General features: G+C 46.8%; 1 protein-coding gene across 1 annotated transcript; it reads right to left on the reverse strand.

Annotated features, from left to right (window-relative positions):
• Positions 1-16,417: 16,417 nt before the first annotated feature.
• On the reverse strand, positions 16,418-18,507 carry LOC119374932 (serpin B3-like). The gene is made up of 3 exons (XM_037645131.2): positions 18,349-18,507; positions 17,858-17,965; positions 16,418-16,605 (listed from the first exon to the last, which is right to left on the reverse strand). The coding sequence occupies exons 1-3, from the start codon at positions 18,490-18,492 to the stop codon at positions 16,420-16,422; spliced, it is 438 nt and encodes a 145-aa protein (XP_037501059.2). The 5' UTR covers positions 18,493-18,507; the 3' UTR covers positions 16,418-16,419.
• Positions 18,508-20,449: the final 1,942 nt, after the last annotated feature.

Below are 20,449 nucleotides of genomic sequence, written 5' to 3' on the forward strand. Positions count from 1 at the left end.
TATGGGCTTGTCAGAAGAACATAGCAGTGTTTTTTCTCAGGAAGGATACGTAAGCGCGTGCACTTCGGGCACTCAAAAAAAGTCATGTCTTGAAATCGTTGACATTTTCAAATGAAAGTTTTCAGCTGCTCCACACTCCAAAATCTGTGTGATATTTCCAAGGAACTTTCAGGAGCCTTCACAGTCGGAATTAATATCTTCATAACAATTAATTTCGTTGGTAAAGAAGTCGGCGTTCCCAACTGCGGAACTATTTGCGGCCTGGCGTCAACGTCCATACGCAAAAAACCGACCTCACTTTTTCCAAGTTTCAACAGCTGTGAAGGTCATAAAAACAGTCGTTTTATTCAGACAGTGCCATTTTTTTGCTAATTTGAGACCAACGTCCGCTGCTCTTTGTACGATGAAATTTGCCTGCTTCTTCCTGCTATTTCTATACATTGCACAAGCACTAGTGGCCTCGGTTTAATTCCTTCTATGTAGCTTTTCAGAAAGCCTTTCCAGTGACGCTGGCGCCTGTGGCTGATCTTCCTGCACGTGAATGGCAGTAGACGCTCCTCGATTGGCAAAGTGTCAGCTGATGGACTTATGCACAACTAACGGGTGATGCATTGTGGAAAATTTGCACAAACCACACGAGGACACAACGAAAAAAGTTCACAAGGACCAGCACAGACTAACAACTGACCTTTATTCCATAAGAAAGCACATATATACATTCCCGATGAGCTCCTCATAATCTCTGCGCATGAGCAACACGGCACCGTATTTTCCTTCACATAAAAACGATAAAACCATTAACAGAGCCGATACACTATCACATCTTGTTTAGCAAGTTAATTTCTTCTTCATTCAATGCGATGGACGGATGACTAGCACATGCGCCTTGAAGTCTGGAGATATGCCAAGCTTCTACAATCTCTCTTGTTGTCTGATTAGGGTGAACAAACACAACAGCAGTTTGATTACACAACTGACTACACGACTTCAATGAACAACGCGCACAATGTAATGCTAAATGCGTGTCAGGTCTTCCCTTCAGGTTGGCCAAATGTTCTTTTAATCGTACATTTAAACATCGACCGGTCTGACCTACGTAGCACTGGCCACATTTGAACGGCATCTGGTAAACTACGTTTCTTTAGCAATCCACAAACTGATGATCAGGACGCTTCAAGCACTTCTTAGTGACACTATTAGGCTTGTCTCCGAACAGATTATTTACAGCAGGGCGAATACCCCCTACTTTGTTTCTTGCCGAGGACCTCACACCATACTTAGCGGCCACCTTAAGTTTATGTGAAAATCCATTCATGTAGGGGATTACCGAGATTTTTTTTAGCGTCTCGGCTTCTTTGCACCCCTTTGTCCTCAAAGTTTATTTTCTTCAATAGCCTTTCGCTTGCAGAAAATGGTGGTCGCGGAACCAATCGCGGTCTACCACAGCGACCATAAAGCGATTATCACTACCATTACTCTAATATAACAATAAAACAATACCCCCCTCCCCCTCATCGCATTCCAACCACCTCCACAACGTGGATTGGAGCCATATTTTTTTTCCGAGACAGTGAAAGCAGCTGCACGTGTCACCATTGGAGCCGTCTTAAAAACGACATGCCAACATACGCAAACTTAACTGATCTTATCTGGATACCTGATCGGCAGTATGGGCACCCTCAAAGTAAGATTTGTAGTTTGATATTCTTTCTTTTAATCATGCAGCTGTTGGGCACCACACACTTCACCGAATGAAGCGAGACCAATACCTACGAAAGCTACAAGTGCTGTGTGACGCTGAACTTTAGGGAGAGATTGCCTGAGTTCTGCAATTAGCAGCTTTTACATCATATTATTAAAATACATATATTAATGTGGAGGAGATTTTAAGACGTATACCGGGACGTCTTTGGAACGCTTTTCGGTCGGCATACAAAACATTAGGATCCCTAATATTTGTCATGTCATACCAACACGCCCAAACAGCCACAACCATGTGCTTAAATTTAGGTGCACGTGAACCGGGCACCTAAATTTAGGTGAAATTTGGGTGAACACCAGATGGTCAAATTTGCCGGAGGCCTCCTCTACGGCGTCTCTCATAATCATATCGCAGTTTTGGGACGTAAAACCCATAATGTCACATAATGGGTCACCAACTTGCCCAAAGATTTGCTCTCTTAAGTAAAACCCCTGTAATTATTATTATTAACTCATGTACACTTTATTTACACCGTGGATTTTCGAGAACCGTGACCTTCCTGCAACGTTATTTAAGGCTTCGAGTTCGGATGCCACGCGGCTTTTCTATGGGGCTGCCTCGATCCCGCGCTTGGCATTTGATATCTCAGATTAACCAATTGTTTTTGTTATTTTTTTGCTGTCTTGGTCATTTTATTATGTCATAAGGTAAACGGATATGCTACATTTTTGTCAAAAGTTACTGGGAAAGTGTTGAGTAATTTTCTTGAAATTACTTGCTTGAAGTAATTGATAACATTGCTAAATTACCAGCCCACATATGTAGTTCATTACGTAACACGTTTTAAGATCTCAGTCAGATCACGTGATAAGCTCGTAAAAAGATCACGCACTACGTGACGCCAGCTGGCAACGAGAGAAGTGTTCCACGTCATGGCTGCGAGCGGCACTGGCTAACACTCCCAGGAATTCAGAAACATTAAAATACCCAATAATGTGGATGGGAAAGCGACCGCCGCTGTACCTCAATCGGTAGAGCATCGGACGCGTTATCCGAAGGTAGTGGGTTCGCTCCCTACCTGCGGCAAGTTGATTTTTTATCCGCAATAATTCCTTTCCATTTATGTCATAATTACTATGCATACAGTTAAAACATGCAAATAATGTCCCCTACACGTTCCTTGCTTCATTGTCGAGCGAGCCCTCGATCAATCCACCCACTTTCGTTACAGCAAAATGTAATTTAATTGCTGCAACCTCATTGCTTTAAGTTTCTAGCTGCCAAGTCTGCTAATCAGAGACGTGCGGCTTGCTGAAAGTTTTCGCGCATATGGGGGGGGGGGGGGGGGGTGTTTCTCAGCGCATAGAATACAATCCTGAACAATCGCACACAGACAGGGCACGCTTTTTGTATGGCAAGTTAATTGCTAAAAATACTTATTCTCGTACACTTGCGCGCCTGCGGAGCCGAGTTTTCGTGTTTTAGAAGCTGCGAGCTCGTCATGGAGGCCACGGAGTGCACAGAGTGTTTCAACTAACTTGAGCCAAGTATTGCAAAAACAAACACGTGCGCAACGCGTGTCGAATTGGCCCAGTATTCTTCTGAGCCGTATGCAGCACGTCAGAAAATTTTCGCTAATCCGCTGAGCTGGGCAATTAACAACGATTGCTTAATTAACTTTGTAATTAGTAACTCTAGCGAAAAATCTTCTATGCAAAAGTTGTAGCACTTATTCTGAAACGTTGGAATATCTCATTCGTGCTGGGATAACTGCCAATCGCCAAGCTGGGTAATTAACAAAGATTGCTTAATTAACCTTTAAAATAGTAACTCTTGCGAAAGATCTCCAGTAGAAAGGTTGTAACGCTTGTTTAGCAGCGTTGGAATATTTAGTATACGCTGAAATAACTGCACCGTTCATTCTTTTGTTCACCTTTTCTTTAGAGTGCCCCAAATTAATAAAATATACTTGACTCAAGTTAGCTGAAACATCCTGTATATAGTACTGTAATGGGCGTCGTGCGAAGTGCCTTCAGCGTCTTACTGACCTTAGCGACTTGCCTGTGGTGGCAGCACTGCGGAAGGGTCGACGCATCGCGGACCCTGACTGTCGTGATGGGCAAGGCGTTGCAAAAGTACGCGGATTTGGTGAACCTCGGTATTGTCCGTGGCTCTTCTCAGGGCGACTTCTTCTACATACTCCAAGCGATATGGACACTCAAGATTTACGTACGTACAATTTATCATACTACTACTACTACTACTACTACTACTACTACTACTACTACTACTACTACTACTACTACTACTACTACTACTACTACTACTACTAATAATAATAATAATAATAATAAAGAAGTCGCAGGGTTCATTATGCATTCGCCTAAGATGACTCGAAAGCGAAATCCATCTTTTTCTTCTCAGACAATGTGTTGATCCACCCCCCCCCCCTCCCATTCCAAAGCTTTCTGCACCTAACGTGGTTTTGCACTGCCTCTGTGATCGGCCCACCTTTGATCAAGTGACGATGGCAGTTGATGATGACGTCATCATGTGACGTCATGATGACGCCATGATGTCAAATTTTGGTGACCTGTGACGCCGCAATGACGTCACATGGCGACGTCACACGTGATGTTTTTTTGCATCGCTCATGCTGACGCCGACACCGCGGGACGCCGACGCCACCGACGGTTAATTTTCGCGTTTGATGGGGCATATAAGGCTTTTGTCTTAATAGGGAATTTTAGAATACGCCTAAATTTAAATGTAAATGTTTAGCGTTTAATTATAAAAAACAGGAATCTAACCACCGGCACTAAACGGCGGCTCGATGATACCATGGCTATATATATTAGGTGGTCGGTGCGTGGTTGTGAAGAGCAATCGCTCTGTCCACCTGGTGTTTTGCTATGCTATCTTTGCGTGCACGGTTGGGCGCGCATGTGCGCCTTCTACGCTGTCGCAAGTAGATGTTCCTTGACTGGAAGCCTTTATTAGATGCGAAGCAGCTTTTGCTCGGAGCTGTGTCCGTAGTTCCATTGGCGACCGTCCGCTTTCTACCACCTAGCATAGCCATCTGTGCGCGCGCTCGCACCAAGGAGGTCTTCTTCCTCTGTTCTTCGACCGCCTTGATGATGATGCGCGCAGAGCACTTTAGGGGCCCGGGCTGCCGTATGCTGTCCTAGCTTGGCGTAACGCAGAGAAAACCATGTGTGCTGGCACGCGCTAGCGCGTTCGGGCCTGTGTAAGGGGCTGGGTAAGACGCTGTGCCCTCTCCCCCTTAAACTCTCTCAGCAATCATGTGATGGCGTCGGGGAACGAGATTCTGCAGACGCGCGATGAACTAACGCGTTACATCACAGTCAGAACGTGCTTGCACGCGCTAGCGCGTTCGGGCCTGTGTAAAGGGCTAGGTAAGAGTGGCCTCTCCCCCTTACACTCTCTCCGCAATCACGTGATGGCGTCGGGGAACGAGATTCTGCAGACGCGCAATGAACCCGCGTGGCGTGCTCCAACAAGAGTTCGGGACGAGTAACAGCAACAACAACTACAGTGAATTCATGGTGTGCTCCACTTGCAAGGACGCGTTAACATCGGGCAAGGTGCCCGTGATGAACGGAACTTTAAGTCGAGCCATGCGCTGCTTCGCATCCCCACATGGTTCCCTTTAGTGGCAGATGGTGTAACTTTTCTCCCACTATTTTTCAGTGATAAGTATAGTTATAAGATTGATGATCCCCCATGATATAGATGTCTTGAATCGTGTGCACTATACTAAAAAAAAATGCCCCCACCTCCCCGAAGGGAATCGTGAGGAAATGCGAATGCATTTCTTGCGCCGAGAGTACACGGCGTAGTAATTTTAATGGCGTAAATTAATGACGAGACGAGGATTTGTACCGTAACCATTTAGTTACACATTCATCAGCACCTGTTTGTGTTGTCATTGTACCTGACGGCCATAATCTCAGCCTTGTGGTCGCTAAAGCGTACAGTCAAAGGGTCTTTGAGAAGCATGCGCACGTCACAGTTTCGGGTAAAGGCGACATCAATGCAACTTCCGTGAATGGTAGTCGGACACTTCTCGGACTTGGCGGAGGCACACTGCATAGAGTACTTTGTCCGCATGTACTCCGCCAACCACTCGCCGCTTTTCTTTCTCACGTCCACGTTAAAGTCACCAACCAAGACTACGGGGTCAGATACTTTGGAGCGCACACCCACACTTTCCATAGCCGCGTCCAGTTGCGCGGCAACGGCGTCACGAGCGAGGTTGGGCGCGAGGTACACGGTCACCACAAAGACTCCCTCTCCGGTGTAGGCAAGGGTGTACAAGTGTTTGCGAGCGAGCGGACGGGAGAGTGGGGTGCAGGGAGGAGAGAGAGCGAACGGCGAGAGAAGGAGCGGCGAAGCACTGCACCTACCCTATCCTACACTCTCTCCACACACGCAGGAGCTCCGCCGAGTTCCCGCGATGCGAGCGCCCTCACACGCCAGAGCGCGCTTCTCCTCTCCACTCACTCTCCGCTACTCCGCCCGCACCACCTGCTCCGGTTGCTATGGGCGAAGATAAGCGCGCGCGCCCGCAGCTGTTGCTATGAGAGAGGGAGTGAGAGCGGAGAAATAACACCTGCCGGCGCGCGGCCACCGACAGACGCCTGACATGCCCCGACTAAGAAATGCATTCGCATTTAAAAAAAGTCTTTTGACTCCTTTCGGGGAGTCTTGCCACGTGTATGACTCTCTTTAAAGAGGCACGTCAACTCTCTTTGGGAGTCATTATACTCTCTTCAGAGAGTTGTGTGACCCACAAGTGAGTTAACGTGCCTCTTTAAAGAGAGTCATGTACGTGACAAATCAAGACTCCCCGAAAGGAGCATTTTCCTGTGTGTAGGGGTGCTAGTTTACTGCTTTACTGTGCTTAAAAGGGACCCTAAAGAAAAGCAATGAATCTATTTAAGTTGATCAGTCATTGTTTAATACCTCTATTATCGTTAATTCCGCCACCGTAGCTATGTTAATAGGAGCTAAAATGAAGGTCAACGTTCCACCTTGAAATTTCTCGCCTAAATTTCTGCACATGAATGTCGGCGTGGCGTCACGGAATTCAAAGTAATCTTTCGTATTTTGGCAGCATTGCCTTTACAAAAGTAGCTGAAACTTGGTACGTTAAATCCCTGGTCCCATCAGAGGACAACGTATACACCATTTTCACCGATTAAAAGCTATATGTAGGCACTACTAGACGCCGTAAAAATCTATGACGCCACAGTGAGTTGGTGCTGGAATTTCAGGGTGGTGTCGCCACCAGCATCTTCTTTTTTTATTTTTTTGTGCCTTTTCTCGCTTGCCAAGTGCCTTCTCGCGCTAAATTGATGCTTAAGGTATTGTGAAGGGACAACTTACTAGCACGAGTAAAATTCTTTTTCTCCCTTACTTGTCCGCGGGGAACTCATGCATAGTGCTTTTTTAAAGCCCCGAGATACAGAAATATGCTATGCACTATTCGTAATGCATCGAAATACGATTTGTACAGCGATATGATTACGTGCATTTTGTTATACTTCCGCGTTAAAGGCGTTTTTTTTTCTCTTTCCGTTCCTTCTCCAGGAGGGCAACGATACCGTATTGTGGGCGGCGGTCTCCGCTTCGAAGTCCGTCTGCCCCACGTTCACAACATTTGAACAGGAGAGATGTCATACGGACGGGAGTGAGGTGAGCCAAGAATTAAGTTGACGAGCAACGAATGAAATCAGTTGGTTGGAAGGGAGGCTCGTTGTTAGCGCACGCAGAATACGAGGGCCTATTTTGTACGCGTTCTGTGACAGGACGTACAAAGAAACGTCACGAGAGTATACGAGAGTGAACAAACAGCCAATAGGTGAGCTGAGGGAAATCAGAAATGTTTTCAAGGCATGAAGATATACACAGTTATTATAGCGGAACATCAATATTGGCAGTCATTGCTTTTCAAAGCTTGAAATTGATGCGCGCGATGACTCTAACAATTTATTTGCGTTAACGTCTTGAGTGGACGGTCGGTGGTGTCGCAGTTTGACGAGTCGTTCGGTTGTGCGGGGCTGCTTGCGGTTTTCGCAAACTATCGGCGCGGGATTGGAGTAAGCCAGATACAAAGCAGGCTAATTCGATTCTCCGGCCCCAGCGCTTACGTTTCGATCCAATCCAAGTCGTCATGGAGACCGATGGGTATCCGTTCTATCGGGCGAAACGGTACCACCGACCATTCTGTGCCCGTTCTTTGCCAAGACAATTGACAGCACTGCCGTTTCCGGTTGCTCTTCCCCTGTCTGACCGTCAGACGAGCCTCGACCAATCCCTCGCCGCTTCCTTTCGTCCTCTCGTGACGTTTCGTTCCGTTCTATTACAGAACGCGTACAAAATAGATCCCATGGTCAAATCTTTAAAGGGACACTAAAGAGAAACAATGAGTTGGTTTAGATAGATAAAGTGTGCTCGGAGAACTCTTGTGTAGTTTATTTCACCACCATAGGTTTGTTATTAGAGGAGAAAACCAAGTTCAAAGTTTCACTTTTAAATTTCGTGCCGAACTTTATAATTCGTGACGTAAAAGGTTTCAAAGAGCATTTAACGTATTTTGGCGCCACTGGCTCGACGAAATTTCCACAAACTCGTTATGTCAAGTCTCTGGCCCCCTCAGAGGACAATGTACTTCGATTTAACCGATTAGGAACTACGTAGGCCCAAGCAGGCGCCGTCAAAAATATGTGACGTCACGGCAAATGGTGCGGGAATTCCAAGGTGGCGTCACCACCGGTATTTTCTTTTTGCGCGTTTTCTCGCTTATTAAGCGTCTCCTCTCAGCAAGCGCGGTGTTTTTGGTATCCTGGAAGACTACTTTACTAATGCGAGAAAAATCGTTTTGCTCTTTAGTGTCCCTTTAACCGCGGAGCCGTTTAAGCTGGGCGTTCTGCCGTTTCGCGTTAACGAAAACTATCATCATCCTGAACGGCCTCTAGCTTTCTAGCGCGTGCAACGCAATAACTCGGCCGGCGCGCGCTCTCTTCGTTCTCTTCATCACCTTCTCCTCCGCTCCCCGAACACGCGCTCTCCCGCTGCACCGATTTCTCCGGCGTGGGATGTGATAACTCGGATGGGCGAGAAAACGAGTACAGAGAGAGAAAAAGAAAGATATAGAGAAAAAGAGAAAGCGAGAAAGATAGAGAAATAAAGGGAAGAAACAGGAAAAAGAAAGGAAGACATAGACAGTGAGATAAAGAGATAGAAAGAAACAGACATTAAAAAGACATAGAAAAACAGAGACCAAGACAGAAGGAGAAAGAAATACAGAGAAAAAAAATAGAAAGAAAGAGATAGGAAGAAAGAGGAAGTGAGAAATAGAGAGAGAGAGGGAGAGAGAGAAAGTTAAAGAAAGAAGAAACAACGAGAAAGAAAGAATAGAAGAAACAGAGACAAGAAAGAGATACGAAAAGCAGAGAGAAAGAGAAAAAAGAAAGAGAGGAAGAAACAAAGACAAAAATAAATAGCAACAAGGAAGGCCGCCAAACTCCGTTGTTCCTTCAGGCAAAAAATAACTCTTAACAACAGTGACGTAGTCCCAATGTGTTCTTGAGGTGGGGGTGGGGAGGGAGGTAGGGTTCAACCATTCTTTATGTAAGTATGTTCGTGTATGGTTGTACGTGTGCGTGTACAGGGTGTTTTTTTAGACAATACAGATTTTTTATCAAAATCCTGTTAATGTAAGGCTCTTGTCGATTTCGCACACCCACTCCATGACGAGGCGGAAAAACTTTGCCGCAGTTACAATGACACTGTTACCACTAATTAACAAAAACTCGTTAATAAACCTTTTAATTATTGACTTGAGGGCCGGTGTTTATAGTACAACGTTGCAGTGCGTACCAATTTATGGCATACCTATTCTTTACAAATCACAAAAGTTGCACGTAGTTCGAGATATTCTTCATCGAATGTCAAGGGTGAAATCGAAACTGATCGCGCAAAGCGCGCACGAAGCGCGACCTTTCTGCTACGTCAGACCGGAACTACTCTTCACAAGGGAGCGACGAAATTAGAATGAAGGTGCGCCGCGGCCGTATGTCTTCGTGAAAAGCTGCAAAGTCATGTCACTTATGCCTGCGCATCACCTTATTTTCGCGCGCAGTGCTTGGTGCTTATCCGTTTCCAGGGGCGTAGCCAGGGGGGGTTCAACCCCCCCCCCCCCGAAAATTTTCAATTTTGCTAGCGTATACATATACACGCACACTTACAAACGCACGCGCGAACATACATAAAGTATGGTTGACCCCCCCCCCTTCCGAAAAAAATTTCTGGCTACGCCCCTCTCCGTGTCTTTCGAACTGTGCACAGGAAAACCGCGGTTTCAACCTTTTCTTTGTCTGGGAAGCATAAAACTCAGGGGCTGCCACTTCAGCGCTTCATCTTGCAGTCACGCGAAACAGTTATTCGCGCCTCTCTGTAGTTTGAGAAAGAAACACATAAGCAGCACTCATCGCACACAAACGTTAAGCTGTCTACCAGTGTATTTCAGAATGCTTGCCGATTTTTCTGGCCATATTCTGCTTCTGCGCGCCTTCAATCGAATTTCGTCACTTCCCTGTCACGCGTCGTCCCGGTGTTCCGCCGCACTTTGCGCGCGTCGGGCGCCACCAGTTTCGATTTCGCCCTTGAAATTCGATCACGGATATCTCGAACTACGTGCAACTTTTGTGATTTCTAAAAAAATAGGTATGCCATAAACTGGCACGCACTACAACTTTCTAATATAAACACCTGCCTTCAAGTCAATAATGAAGAAGTTAATTAAGGAGTTTCTGTTAATTAGTGGCAACATCGTCATTTTAACTGCGGCAATATTTTTCCGCCTCGACATAGAGTTCATGTGCGAAAATGGCAAGAGCTTTACTGTCATAGGATTTTTGTAAAAAATCTGTATTGTCTAAAAAAAAAAGAAAAATACCCGGCATATATAAGCTGAAGATAATAAACCTCATGATGCTTGCGATTCCACGTCTCATTTCTCAAGCCTGCTTGTCGCTGATGGTGTATGTCGCCTCGAAAAGACAGCGCGACATTTGCGACGAAGCTCTAGATATGCGAAGGTCTAATCAATTTTTGCATTCTTGGAAATATCTTTTAATTTTAATGAAAAGGTAACTCAAGTACGAATGGAAGGGTAAGAAACACCTTAATTTTTTGTAGTTAAAATACATGAGAAAATATGGGGAACTCTGTTAAGTGCACGTTTAGCAATGCGTGAATAACGTTACTTGCTGAATCCCCCAACGTTTGTTTGATTTCAACGCTCAAGTACACAAAGATATCGACAACCGCGCTATCAGTGAATGTGACGAGCATTAAAACAGCTATATTTGCAGGAAAAACATGTATAAGCTTCAGAAACGCGGCATGCGACTGGAAAATTCTATAAGCAACTCAGTGAGAAAAGAAGCCCAAATCCGATTATAAGTGGAGCTGGCAACCATGATGCACGTATGCATGTCTTCTATCTTCGGGCGCATACACATCCATCCATCCATGCATGCACGCATGTACGCACGCACGCACGCACGCACGCACGCACGCACGCACGCACGCACGCACACACACACACACGCACGCACGCACGCACGCACGCACACACACACATACATACATACATACATACACACACATACATACATACATACATACATACATACATACATACATACATACATACATACATACATACATACATACATACATACATACATACGCGGCAAATGTACTGCCTTCATTCAACGGCATCCCAATCGCTGTTGAACCCTTCTTTTTTCTTACTTTCAGAATGTGACATGCACTGTGGCGATGTACATCGGACCTTACGGGATTCACCTGTCTACCCAGTATTATCAGTGCACCTCGGGGAGCTCGATGAGCTCGATGAGCTCTGTGATTCCGTTGGAACATTAAAACTTATCTGTAAAAACGAGCAGTTAGGGGAGTCTCTTCATTCGCGTCGTAATCGTCGAGCTGACCTGGTCCCTCTGCGGTGACGTCTCCCTTCACTCGACGCGCTTCAGAAGAGAGAGGGCGGCCCGTTCGCCACGCTGTTTTCAGAACACTAGCTTTCGGAGCCCATTATGGGAAGTTGGGAACAACACAGGGGCGGCGTCAGCGGGGGGCACAAAAGTACGGGGGGGGGGGGTGCAGGCGCTACCCAACCCCGAAGGGACTCGCTTGTCGTGGGTGCTACCCCCAACTCCATGTGCAAAAATCCTGGCGCCGCCTTTGGAACTAGAAGGCGTCATGCGAATGTATGCGTGCCACTGTTAGCGCTTGCATAAACGTGCGCCGGGGAGTGCCAAAAATGAAACTATCCGGGCACTCCATCATGCGTCATCCTGTGAATCATCGCCCGCCATGCAGAGCCTGACCATGTGCACAGCGTCGAAGACATTTATCACTGATGCTTGTTACAGCTGCGCGGGAGTTAGAACGCTTGGCTACGGATCGGTAGCAGTGGTTGTGAGGCAGAGGTTCGAATCCTTACCGTGGCCATGATAGGCATGCGCGGGGTTCTCCAGTAGGGGGCGAAGGGCAAGCTTTACCTCAGCCTTTCTCATCACTTGGCCTCAGCTTTTCTCATCACTGTATCTATACAGTGATGTTTATTGGGCACTGGTAACGACGACTCAGGACACGTCAAATGAAGCGGTCAAAAATAGAAAAATACCCATCGGGCAATCTACAAGTAGAGAGAGATAGACGCAGTTGTCTGTTCTCCCGCATTCAATGAGCGTCGCATGTTGCGGATCACTCATAGAAAAACATACACGCATATGTGTTTACGCAAAAACGTGTCGTGGGGCCGCGACATTCATATGAGGACGGATTATACCAGCGATGCGCGTTTCTGCTGTAGACGCCTGTCCGCTCGTTTCTCCGGCGTGAGCGACTGCCGACGGTGACGTTCTTCATCGGACTTCTGGTATTTCGACTCACTCTTCAATTTTTACACGGTCCCGCCTTCGCTGTCTGTATTCGCGTACTACAGTCGACGCCTCTCCGCTTTGTTAGAATTTTGCTCCGTTGTGGACGCGCCGTCAGGCAAGCGGCGCCGCGTAAGCGCGTTACGCCAGCTGCGTCGTCCAAATTTTTTGTCTACAGATGGTGCCTATAGATACGGACGCAAGCCGCTCAGAACACGCCCTCCTTCGCCCTGAGAACGCATGGGCTAAAGGTAAACATCTTCGCTGCAAAAAAAAAAAAAAAGAAAGGTTTCCTCGCAAGGGCGAAGCAATGACTGCCTAGCAACAAATTGGAATGTTGTACGAAGTCAGGCTAGCAGCTAAATATATTGGATCCGATCTGGTCTAACTGAACAAAATACGGCCGCTTCAGGGTCCGAAGCGGTTTTCGTGCTGTCAGCCCTCTAAACGCGAAGTAAGCATTGATAGTACAGCGAAATTGACGGGCCGTCTCCTGATGTCTGTCGAGATAGCGTGCGCTCCGGCGCTCGCGACCGCGATCTTATGAGTAAAGTTCGCTGTTGCTGCTCGAGCGACGCAGCCCCCCCCCCCTCCCCTGGGGGCCCTTCACGCTCCTTTGCCATACTAAAGACAGGCGAGGCGTTTCCTATCGGCTTTGGGAGCTATTGACTGCGGGCCTTGCACGTGGGCCGATGTTATCGCGTTTCATCTCTATACTTCAACCACGTTCTTCCTAAGAGCGCGCTTACCCACGCGTGGAACATACGATGCACGGGGCGATGTTATAGATTTGTACTTGAAACAGAAAATGGCGGAGACAGCAAAAACCCGCCGCGAGCGTCGATATAATTGTTATCGCAATAAAAAAAATCCGGCAGATCACATGCACTATGGGACATCCAGAGCCGTATGTTCCTTTGAAGGAATATACGGCTCTGGGGACTTCATGCTATGCGAGGCGGTCAGCAAGGAGGTGGCTATGGCAATTTGGAGTCAAGTTTTAAGAGGCGAACGCATGCTTTCATATCTCGGGAAATGGTTTTTTGGATCTCGACCGAAAGGTGTTCCACAGATAACCCTTATACTTCCTACAATCTTCTGTACACTAATATATGTATGTAAACGCCGCTAATCGCAGAACTGTGGCATTCTCCCTCCAAACTTCTTCGTCGTGCAATGGTTTTAGGTTTCATATATACTGTGTTTCATGCGTCGGGTGCGACGCTGTGGAAGTTATGCAATAATTTCGGTCAACAAAATGCGTAAGTCCGCGTGCCTCGCGCTTGTATTTCATCGTCGTAAACGTGGCCTCTGCGTTTGGCTCCGGCTGCGCGTTGCCGAAACTAATCGTGGAGGCCACGATACGAAATCTAAGAAACGCTAAGCGATCGAGGACAACCTATTGACAACCGTATAAATAACCTGGTTTGTTTCTTTCTTAGGCACAAATCATCTTCATTTATTACACAGTCTAAAAATTACAAAAAAAGTCACACTACGGACGTTAAAATTATCCAACTATCTCTATGGTGCCAACGCATCTACTGCAAGAAGTCTCGCTAGCTTCCACAGCGTTGCACCTCATGTATGAAACGGAGTATAGGTATTGAACTTTTTTCAGTAAAGCGTGTGGGGCCCAACAGATGGTTACATAAAAGATAGAAACGAATGCTAGAGAATATTGTTCTTCAAACTTTAACTTGAGGTTGGCTGCAATTGCGATCAGGTATGCAAATAGCGTATTTATTCGACTAGCGCGACCACGATTGTAACGCGAGGGGTGACTTTGCACTGCATCCAGGAAGAATAAATAGAATTTTGGTATTCGACTGTAACGCGAGGGTCGACTTTAGATAACAAAAATAAATTAAAAAAGACTCGCGTTACATTCGCGTAAATACGATAAGATCAGCAAGCAGAGTCTGAGCAATCATGGAGGTTTTTTAGGTGCGAAAGCACCTTATGCTCGGGGCAGTGTCCATTCTGCGGCGTTCGCGCCCATACTGCGCATGCGCCAACTCCCACCCCTCTCCTCGCGTGAGCGCTGCCTCCGCTTTGCTTCTCCTCTCCGTTTCTCTCTCTCCGCCACAGCTGTGCGCTCGTATATAATGCGGCGCGCGTCTCGCTCCCGTTGCACTCTCCTTCGCAACGGCGCTATGGACGCTCGTGAAGCTGAACGTGAACGGCAACGCCAGCAAGCATTGCACTCTCCTTCGCAACGAAGCTATGGACGCTCACGAAGCTGAACGTAAACGGCAACGCCGGAAAGCGAATCTCGAAGCTGCGAAAACGCGCGTTCGCTGTGCTTCCGTCATTGTCTTTCTGTGCAACGGTGTGCGAAAAGCCATGAACAACGTCAACGTCGGTGCTAGTTGCAACGGCAGCGCCACCGCCGCGGAGCAGAGGAAGGCTCGGGAAGCCGAACGTAAACGACAGCGTCGGCAAGCGGTAATTCAAACGCCTCGACAACCCCCGTCTCATAAGTCACATAAGAGAAACGGAAACTCGATGCGCACCCCCCGCGATGCTTTCGCATCCCACCATGGCTGCCCGTAGGGGCAGATGACGTGTAATTTTTATGGTAACCGATGTTGGTATGTCGTTTCAGAGGTGGCTGCAATAGCGATAGACAGCGCCCAAGCTTGTCTATTCGGATCGCTTATTTGTGAATACCCACATCGTTATTTTCGGGACGGCTCACTGCTCTCCCATGGTAGAGTACATGTAGTGTACCCTAACTAGTCAACCTTTTTACAGCGAAGCTGTATACCACTACCCCGGAACGGTTTCGTCTCACTGGATTACAAATTGAAGGACACTTTGTAAATTCCAAAGTGTGTTCGGCGATAGCCTGTACCCATTCGACCTGACTATATCATGGAGCTTAAAATGCACGTGGGCGTACCTTAACATTACACAATAAATTGAAATGCTGCCAGGAAATACCTGATCAGTCACAACCTGATCAGTCTGCCTGTTCACTGTCAGCCTGTTACAGCGAAACCAACATCAGCACTGTCTGCCTGGGGGACCGGAGCTTTGTCAAGCCGAATAACTTTCGGCTTTTTCTCCAGTTCTCCCTTTTTCACCTTATGTATGAAATGGTGAAAATAAAAGATTTTGATTGATTGATTGAACTCTTGCAAATGCATGCAAACACATGAAACGACGAAGTTTAATCGCTTTGTAGTCAACCTCAAAGCATGGTGTATAGTGCAATGTGTACGTTTTGGTGTGTGAATGAATAGGCTATTTTAAGGGAGCTTTGAAATGAAACAATGCGTTGGAGTAGTAAAATATGTGTCGTTCGGAGATTTGCTTACAGTGAACACTTTTCTGCAGAAGTGTTCTCCATAGCAACTATGGACACATCGAACGCGCCGGAGGCAGCGAAACAGGCCGATACACAAGCCAACCACATGTGCTAATCCGTGGCTAGCTTTAGCAGGCTCTGCCTCTTTTCTCTGTCCTTTCTTCACGTTTCAAGCATTGTGCTAGAAATTAAATTTTTAACAAGCTTTAGCTGGTGCAGGGGGTCAGAAACAAATCCGGTTCCGCTGCACGTCGATTTGTTCGGGGGTCAATCACTCACGAATGAGTGCTTGAATAGCAGAAAGTAGGCTTCGCCAAGTATGTTCGTTGGATTTATTGCAACACTCAAAACACACTGGTTCACTTGTGAAACTTGATCTAGTTTTTCAACTTCGATCACTAGACACGTCATATATAGGGCAGCTGTATCTCTCTCACGGAGCCCATGAGTAAGATGACGTCCGGATTCCTGCCGACCACACAGAACATGAAAGGGCGGTCTACGGCAAACTGGGTCAGCTCTTCGCTTCCCCCTTCTGGCTTCATCAGCTTCTGCCCCTTCTCCTTGACGCATACCACGGCGCATTGCATCGCCTGCAAAAGTAAGCATTTAGAACGTTTTATACTTGGTCCGGTTGGGGCAACGTAGTTCATAGTTCAAATACTGGAAATTCCATCGCCCAGATAATAGAGAAAGAGAGACGATCGAAACTTTATTGTAAGTTCTCGCTGGGGTTATCGGAGGCGGGGGGCTGCGAAACCAGCCCCACTTGAGCCCCCTTTCCTAAGGCGTCGGCCAGACCTTCAGTCTTGGCGGTTCGGCCTGCCGGACGGCCCAGAGTTAATGCTCCGGGTACGCGCAGAGAGCGACAGTTGGAAAGAAGCGAGACACAAGTGTCTGTGCCCTCTATAGTACTTGCGTCCTCAAAGTGATAAATTTCAGTAGGTGGTAGAAAGGGTTATGGGCATATGCCGCGGCGCCTGCCTCTCATTGCGTGATGTTCTAATGAGGGTGCAGCGGAACTGCACACGCTTTTGTTGGTTCCGCCTTCTATTCGCGCGCAGATATACCTTGCGCCGACAGCGATCCGTATTATAGCATCATGTACGTATCAATATGCGGTTATAGCGATTTGGTGCATGACCGAGAAAGCTAGGAATGACGAATACATGACGTTACGAATGCAGTTTATCACTGTGCTGCTTCTCCAATATGGCGACTAGGAGACATTGTAGATTTGCCGTGGTAATCTGTTAATACCCTATACAAGTTTTCAGGATGCCCGTTGCGAGTGTCGTATATATTTTATAGACACAACCAGCGTATTTGTTCTCAGTACTATATTTGTTACCATTCCGTATCCGCAACATGTGCACCGTCACCTTATTGTCATTGTCATCCTGCTGTCGTCGCCATTGGTCCGACCTAGGTGTTATACCCCTCGTGTTGTCGTCATTGAGGCAGTGACACAGCCGTCCTGCCTTCATCATAGTCGTCGTCGTCGTCACGGTGTCGTCGGCGACATTGTCGCTTTCATGGCGCCTCCATCATGCCGGCATCATCGTCGCCAGAATTTCACCACTGTCGCGCCCACGGCTTCGTCGTTATGCCTTTTGGTCATTACTGTAAGGTGTGCTCAGGTGCTTATAAAGTGTATACGCTGATGGTCATCTAAGCCGTCATAGGCTCAGCCAGCATAGTGAAAAGCCGCGCGTTACCTCAGTCTGCTTTATCCAGTAGCAGGGCGGAAGCTGTAAATGCCTATAAGACTGCGTTACGGCGTACTACAAAACGTCTGATACATATTTTGAGCGAACTTGTGAGTTCTTTCTTACGCTTCCGTACCTGCGAGATGTGGTATCCATTGGTGCCCACGATTCTCGAAAGGTCCGCGAAGCCCGTGAAGACGTCTTTGATGCCCATGGAGGAGAGGGTCTCCTTCATATTGACGACCTGCAACATGGTGGCCGACCTACTTTCAGTTTTGCCAAAACTTCAAGCTAATATAATTTGTTGTAGCCAGACTGGATGCTTACAGGCTACGCGCATGAAGACCCCCATATACTTTTGATGTCAATACTTCGTTTGTCGGGTGAAAGTTGTGATGACTTTAGATATAAGATTATAGCATCGAACTGACGGTGGTTTCTTCAGTACTTGTTCTCCAGCATGTGCGCTTTGTGAAGAGGCGTCTGAATATTTAGCACTGCGATGATGCAAGCGCCAATGGGCGAACTAAAGGTGCGTCCTTTAATTTGCCGGCAGTTATATACTAAAGTATACAGAGCGGTTATATACGAAAGAACAGAAAGCAGCGACCTGCATGTACTGTATACCTGTTTAGCACAGAAGCGTGGCAAGCTGATGGCCACTTCGCGCTCTTCCTTCAGTTCGTCCACGTAGCGCAGTAACAGGTCTCCGGTCAGCTTCTCCTCCAGCAGCGCAAGCCCGTCCAGTTGGCGAGGCAGGAAGATGATCATCGACTTGTCTCGGCGCCGGTATCTACAGTCGGCACAAGACAAAGTCGAGTTTAGGCTCACTCTCAGTCCGCGGCGATGTCGTTTGGATGCTCAACACAAGGTAGCGGACATGATGACCGGCCACGTGGACCGCATTTCGGCGGAGTTGATGGCTAAAATGCCTGTGTAACGGCGTTTAGATAACCCTGAGACGGTGTGGTCCAAATTACCCAGAGCTCTCCAGCTCTGCGTGTTTTCGGAGGCTGCCCCACACTATTTCGTGAAGAAGACGAATAGGAGGGACTAAATGGTGGAAACTAATGCACGTTAACTTCGAATTAAACGTTATTTCCGCCACCACATTAATTATGGACTCGGAAGCGATGGTTTCTGTTGGAGAAGGTGACGGACTCCTTGTCGATGCACCGATATCGCACACTCTGCACTTTTGTTGCTGCAACTGTCTCCCTCGTTCTCTGGTTTGCGCAAACTGTGAATTTAGACTTGTGTATGACCTATTGGCGCTTGCACCCGCATGTGGGACGCGAAAGAGCGCTTACCATGCCAGGTGAGAGAGAGATAGAAGTAGAGGTTGTACATAGAAGGAAAGGTGATCTGTAGTATGCTTCCTTGCTGAAGGGCTCAGTACCTTCAAGGTAGAAGAGTAGGGGAAAGAAAGTGTAGAGAGTGCTGCAGTGGGCATGTAGAATTATGCTAACCCTACTCCTTCTTAGAATATTTCCTTCATGATGTGTACACTATAGTGCCGTTGTGAAATAAAGTTTATTTCGGAGATTCCGCTGGTCTGAGTCCGTCTATTTGTTCATGATACTGATGTTGTTTGCTCCTAACTGCTTAGAAGGAGGCTGCGATTGCAGTTTTTCTTCTTCAAAACTGAAATTTCACAATGACTACGCTAACCAACGCAGGAAACCGTCGTGAACTCCCCTTAGCAGCTTTGCTGTAAAACTAGTTTGTCACTGAATATCATATCCTTAATAAAATCGCAGGTACACGGTAGTCAGAAGCATAGAGTTTCATAATCAACATTAGAGGGAAATCTTGGCGGTAGTGCCTATCGCAGCTGCAACACATGGCGCTTCAGCCAACATGGAAATGATGGGTAGTTCATGGATTTTCCTAAGCTTCGTTCTTTCGGTTCCCCGTGGCTCCGTGTGACCTGAAGCTGCTTTGTTGCAAGACGAAGTTCACGAAATTCTGCAAAAGTTCAGCTCTCCTACCTCGCCACCTTGACCCTTTTCAAGGGACACTAAATTTAAGAAAAACAATGAATTGGTTTAGATCGATAAATTGTGCTCTGAGAACTCTAATGTCGTTAATTTCGCCATCATAGCTTTATTAATAGAGGAGAAAATCGTTCAAAGTTTCATTTTTAAATTTCGCGCCGAAATTTCCCTGCGTGACGTCACAGATTTCAAAGTGTATTGATCGTATTTTGGCGCCATTGGCTCAACACAATTACCCCAAACTTGGTATGTTAAGTCTATGGCCACCTCAGACTTCATATTTACCGATTGGGAACTACGTAGTCCCTAGTAGGCGCCGTGAAAACATGTGACGTCATGACGAATGGTGCGGAAACTTCCATGTGGCGTCGCCACCCACATTTTGTTTTTGCGTGTTTTCTCGCTTACTAAGTGTCTTCTCGCAGCAAGCGTGGTGTTTTTGGCATCTTGAAAGAGTACTTTACTAATATGAGAAAAATCGTTGTGCTCTTTAGTGTCCCTTTAGGCTCACTAATTCAAATCAGCTCACAGGGTTCACAACGAACCATTCGTTGATCAGAAACAGAAGCCAAAACACAACAATAAACAAAGTCACAAGTGCATTCGAAGACGCAAGCATGAAGACTAGGCAACTCCATGTGCTACCCATCATTCCCATGGTGGCCGAACGACCGCAGCGCCACAATTACCTATAGTAAATTATTGTAGGAAACGGTATACAGTAGCCAATC

Source organism: Rhipicephalus sanguineus, chromosome 11, assembly GCF_013339695.2.
Source record: "Rhipicephalus sanguineus isolate Rsan-2018 chromosome 11, BIME_Rsan_1.4, whole genome shotgun sequence".
NCBI classification, from domain to species: Eukaryota; Metazoa; Arthropoda; class Arachnida; order Ixodida; family Ixodidae; genus Rhipicephalus; species Rhipicephalus sanguineus.